The sequence below is a fragment of the Octodon degus genome, unplaced genomic scaffold (genome assembly GCF_000260255.1).
Source record: "Octodon degus isolate 3935 unplaced genomic scaffold, OctDeg1.0 scaffold00058, whole genome shotgun sequence".
NCBI lineage: Eukaryota > Metazoa > Chordata > Mammalia > Rodentia > Octodontidae > Octodon > Octodon degus.
Window position 1 is genome coordinate 682,215 of NW_004524634.1, and position 5,865 is coordinate 688,079.

At 37.9% G+C, this 5,865-nt stretch overlaps 1 protein-coding gene across 10 annotated transcripts in view; it reads right to left on the minus strand.

Annotated features, from left to right (window-relative positions):
• Aak1 (AP2 associated kinase 1) overlaps nt 1–5,865 on the minus strand; it is a 188,248-nt gene that overhangs the window by 64,683 nt on the left and 117,700 nt on the right. For all 10 annotated transcript variants that reach the window (XM_023718386.1, XM_023718385.1, XM_023718384.1 and 7 more), the window contains exons 6-8: nt 4,501–4,622; nt 2,961–3,042; nt 1,972–2,104 (exon numbers count right to left, since the gene is read on the minus strand). In XM_023718386.1, the coding sequence (XP_023574154.1) occupies nt 1,972–2,104; nt 2,961–3,042; nt 4,501–4,622 (337 nt within the window). The remainder of the gene's footprint in view (nt 1–1,971; nt 2,105–2,960; nt 3,043–4,500; nt 4,623–5,865) is intronic.

Genomic DNA, 5,865 nt, shown 5'->3' on the forward strand with positions numbered 1-5,865 from the left:
ACTATGGTGACAATGACAAAATTAAGAAAAGTAATGAAAATAACCCCCCCCAAAATAATAAATACATCTTAGGACATGACTAGATTTCCTTTCTTATTAGGCAAATCAAAAGAAAATCTTAAATTTCAGCCATCCAGGCCTGAATGGTAACATCACAGAGATACTGAAAGGAGAAAAGAGAAATCTTATATTAAAGGGTAAAAAGGAGATGAGGGGGCAGATAATGGTAGTGAAATAGAATTATAGACATCTGAGTTTAGGGTAATAATGGATTTTCAAATAGTCTGCAAGCTGAATAGTTTTAGAAAGCTGTAAAGTACTGAAGATATTCCTAAAGAGTTGCTTTTACCAATATGAATTTATTGTACAAATGTTCAAAAGAAAAAATACAAAAAAGCTACTAACAACACTAAATTTGGCTACTTGTATTTCCTTCCAGTCTTACCTACAATAATTCTAGTATACAATGTTTCACTCTGTAAACAACCTAACAATCTTTACATGCCATTTGATTCCATTAAACATTCCCAACCCCTACTTCTCACTGATTATTGAAAAAGGCTGATAAATCTGACAAATGGAATAGGTAGTCAATTAGAAGGTACAACTATTTAAAAAAAAAAAAAAAACTACAACTATAGCAGACGTAGTTCATACCTATAATGCCAGTACTCAGAAAATTAAGGCAGGAAGACACAAGTTTAAGGCCAGCCCAGCTATATAGTGAGTTGAAGGCCAGCCTAAACTACATGGTGAGCTTCAATCTGAAAACAAAAAAGTAAAAGAAAAGCTGCAAGTATATTATCCTCAATAAGCTACCTGCTTTTTCTCAGCTTCAGTTTCCTCATGTGCATGATAGGGATAATTATACTTAAAATATAGAGAGCTTTTGGGCTGGGCATGTTCGGTGGTAATTTGCCTAGCCTGTACAATGCCCTGGGTTCAAACCCACCACCACCAAAAACAAAAGGAAATAACAACCTATGGAATTATTTTGGTTTGTTTGCTTGTTTCTTGCAATGAAGTCTTAATATGTAATCTAGGCTGGCCTTCAACTCAATATATAGCCCTTACTGATCTTGAACTTGCAATCCTCCTGTCTCAGTCTCCGGCATGATGCAATTACAGGTGTGCAGCATCATACTTGGCTACTTAGGATTTTAAAAATTAGATGACCCTCAAGCCCTTCAATGTATGTCAGGTGCTCCACCTCAAATTTGGTCTTTCTAGTTTTTTCCATGTATCCTACCCAGGACTCAAACTAGGTTGCTCAGGATTGATGATTCAAATGGTTAAAACTTAAGATGCTACATGCCTGACCAAAGTGAAAAGATGATTTTCTTTTTTAAAATCTCTACCTCTTCAGCATTTTAGTATGGGGTCTTGTGCAAAGATTACTTATTCTACCATCTGGTTAGTGGATGCTGGTGCATATGCTTGCTATGATGATACACAAAAAATGGAGACTCTCAAGCATTGAGTTTAGATGCCTGTTATACAAATCCAGTGATTAACCTAAAGGAAATGAAAAACCTGGTTCCATAGAGTTATATAGTCTTAATTATGTATTTATCCAGCCAATGAACTGCAATCACTCTCATTTGAGTTGCTTCCAGTTTTGCAAAGATGAATTTCTTATCAGTTGCTATGAGTCAGCTGGACACCTTTGCTACCACAGCTTTCTTACAGACTGCAACCGAACACAGCATTACTGTACTGCTGAAAACACAAATAAGATTTCTGCTGCTGGTTCAGGTATGAAACAGTTTGGATTTTAGCAAAAAAAAAAAAAAAAAGCATCACTTCAAGTAGATGCTGTTAAATTATCTTTGTATTCCCTCCCAACTATTATCATTGACTGCTTAATTACGGGATTCAATCTACTGTGCCTGGAATCAAATCCACTTATCTTCCAATTCATTCCCAGTGATTAGAGATAAAAATATAAAACCAAAAACTTGAAATACTTACTAATAAGGCAGTGCATGTCTTGAGAATATCGAGAGTTATCAGGAATTGTGAAGCTCCCATCACAAATTGCCACCTGACTCTCTCCGAATGGCAGAGTGAAGTAACATAATTTGTATAACAAACATCCAAGAGCCTAAAGAAAAATGAAGAAATCAGATTGCTACTTGTGGTTTATTTACCATAACACCAAGAAAATCTAATGACAGACACTAGCACCATCAACTTTTTTTTTTTTTTTTTTTTTTTTTTTTTTTGGCGGAACCAGGGATTGAACTCAAGCCCTTGTGCTTGCCAAGGAAGCACTTATTCCACTGAGCCATCTCCCCGGCCCTACCATCAACTTTTACTAGCAAACATAAATACCGTATTAAAAACTTGAATTTAGAACCCAAAATGACTATTTAGAAACTCAGTTATTTCTATTATTATTATCAAAATCTGTTCCAGTATAGAGCAAATGTTCTACCACCAGGCATGGTGGCAGTTGCCTCTAATCCCAGTACTTGGGAGACTGAGAGAGTAGGATTCCCATGAGTTCAAGGCCAGCCTGGGCTACACAGTGAGTTCAAAGCTAGTCTGAACTACATAACTAGACCCTTAAAAAGAAGAAAAAAGAACAAGTGTTTTATCTTAAGAACTAGCAAATGTAAGTGGGAAGTACCTGAATAATTTTCACAGAGTTCTGAAGTAAGTTTCTTCCTTTTTTTTTTTTTTTTTGGTGGAACTGGGGATTGAACTCAGGTCCTTGCTCTTGCCAGGGAAGCACTTATTCTACTGAGCCATCCCCCTGGCCCTCTGAGGTAAGTTTCTTTGTTATGTAACAAGAAGCAATGGTTGGTCCCCTCACATCCAGATCAGTCCCAAGGAAAAGTGGACAACAGTATGGTAAGGGTACTACCATACTATTACACTATCTGCATTAAACTTGACAATGTTTAATGGTTGATGACTACCAAAATCCTGGTGTGCATAGGTTGGTTGACACCTACCCAAATATCTGCTTTTGTAGTGATGATTTTGCCACTGTACAAGTTGACCATTTCTGGTGCTCGATAGGATAGCGTTGTGTATCTACAATCAAGAGATTCATTTTTTGTTAAACATATTAATGCCATAATTAAAAACAAGGAGCAGCAGAAATTTTTATTATGTTAATAGAATCAATTCCCTGGGAGCAATCTACAGAAGAGAGCAGGAAATATTAGTGCAGATAAAATGAGAGGCTGTCATTGGTACAATGATATCATCACGCAGGGCCCTCTATAAAATGAGAGGCTGTCATTGGTACAATGATATCATCACACAGGGCCCTCTATAAAATGAAAGGCTGGCATCAGTACAATGATATCATCACAGCTCGGCCCTCTAGCACCAGACTTAATCCAAAACATCCTGGAGCCCAGACATGAATGCATTAAATAAGCCTTAAAAGCAACTTTTCTTGGAGCTTCACACGATACAATCTCCTATAAATCCTTTTTGCCAGATACATATATTTCTGGTTTAAAAAAAAATAGTAAACATTTAAATGTGGTTTAACAGAGATGCAATGCTAGCTCAGGATACTCTGGAAAAGCAGACAGTGCACTGGGAGTGGATGGGTAGGCTCAAGTGCTTTTGATCTGTGCTCTGGAGCAAGGCTGAAACAAGTGTTCTTTTTATCTCTGGCTTGAGAAAATAGTGTAAGGACACCCTCAGAGTGGTGTTGTGGGGTCACTCAGCATGTAATCTGAGGATCCTAGCTGGGACTGATGTGGCTCACTAGTAGCAACAGTGAGTGTGACTGTGAAAAGCCCAGTGCTGTGGACATGATGGAAAATGGGTCAGGTTCTTGCTGAATGCACAAGCCTGAAGAAGTATTTTCTTGTGAAACTCAGTAATTCGGTATCTGTGCAGACCCCTTCCAAAGCCCTATTCACCACTAACTTGGGTGAGTTCCTCATGAGCAGGAAGGAAGCAACAATTTAGGACTAAGCATACAAGCACATCTGTCTGACTGATGATGGCACAGCAGTGATGACACTTGGAAATAACCACAGCCCTTTTATAGTGTGTGCACCATTTAGTTTCTTATGGACTTGTGATGTTATAAACCAAAAACCATTTGTACAGTGACCACAGGCTCACTAAGGAAGTGTAAGAAAATCCCTTCATTTTATTATGAGCAATGCCTGTGATAGCCCTTCTTATTCTTCATTTAAAACCAAACAACCCGAGCACAGCTGTAATCCCAGCACTTAGGAAGCTGAGGCAGAAGGACTGTTGTGAGTTCAAGATCAGCCTGGGCTACAACGTGAGTTCAAGGCCAGCCTGACCTGCATAGTGAGACCCTGTTGCAAAAAATAAAATGAAATGAAATAAAATAAAATAAAAACAAATCAAACAACCCAACAGTGAATAACATACTCTGAAATGAAGGATAACTGACTATTGCTATCTTTTCCCACTCTGCCTGTCCCATCCATAACCTGAAAGTGGAATTACTCATCTGACAATGCATGAAACCACAAGAAAGGAAAAAGAACTTACTTCTTAATTTCATCTTCTACTGCATTGACTCCCTCAATTTGTGGATTCTGGAATTTGTTGGTGGCACTTCCAAAGTCACATAGGACATAGTGGCCTCGGTCATGCAAGAGGATATTTTCAACCTGAAAAACATTCCCCAATCATCCATTTCAAGATATCATTTAGCAGTACCTGTGAAAATCTGGTCTCACAGTTGCATAAAAAAATGTTTTACTTCTACTTGTCTCATTAATGTGCACCAAAAAGTTACTCCCTGCCAAGTATCTCCACGGGGCTCACCCTGTGCAGAACGAAAAGAGAAGCACAGAAACAGGGTGAAATGAGGGCAGAGAAGGTAAAAATAGGGCACAGGGACTTCACGGCAGGGTAAGTTGGAGTCCTGCTTTTGTGGGCTTCCACCCCATTGCTCACATCACAAACATTCCTCACTTTAGTTTAGTTTTGTTTTTTAAAGAGAGTAAGAAATAATTTTTTAAAACTTTATAAATGATACAGAACTTCAAAAAAACAAGATAATAGGAATTCAACAATGGTTGTTATATTGTACACTGTCTTCAAAGTAGTTGCTCAGATTATCAGATATAATCATGTAAAATTGGTCAAAATAAAAATGTTAAACATTAACTATTCTTTTCAATAAATAAATAGAAATTAGTAAACAATAAACAATCATCCTAGCTATCCTGTGCATATGCAGATATTTTTCCTTTCTTTTTCCTTTTGTCCTTTCCCTCATCCCAGTTGTTTTGAGCAGTTTCTTTGCCTTTCACAATATCTATTGTTCCTTTCAGATATTGTTTACTCTTTCAGGTTCTTACACTAGGGAGACATGCGGGTCTATGCATGCAGGTCTGGTTTAGAACTCTTGCCCTTCTTCAGTTTACAATGCTCTCCACCATCATCCTGAGCTCCCTAAACAACCATTAAATTATCAAGCATCTTTCAAACTCTATTCCAAAGGTCACCTCCTTTTTTGAAGCCTTCCTTGGGCCCTCACTCAAATACCACTCCTCTCTACCTTCCTTTCCTATTTCATTCTTCTATGATGTCAACTACTTCATTTGGCCCTTTTAAGTTCATGTAACAATGCACTTACTACACTAGATTAGGATATCTAGAATTAGTATATTTTATATTTTGGTTACTTCTCAAACTGATAAAACACCTGGGGGTAAATATGGGCAGTTTGCTTTTTGAAATATTACACTACCAGGTATGACAGGGTAAGCCTGTTATTCCAGCATTCAGGAGGCTGAGGCAGGAGAAGCACTGTGAGTTTGAGGCCATCCTGGGCTACATAAGCAGGCTGAAGGAGAGCCTGAACTACACAGTGAGACCCTGTCTCAAAAATAAAATAAAATAAAA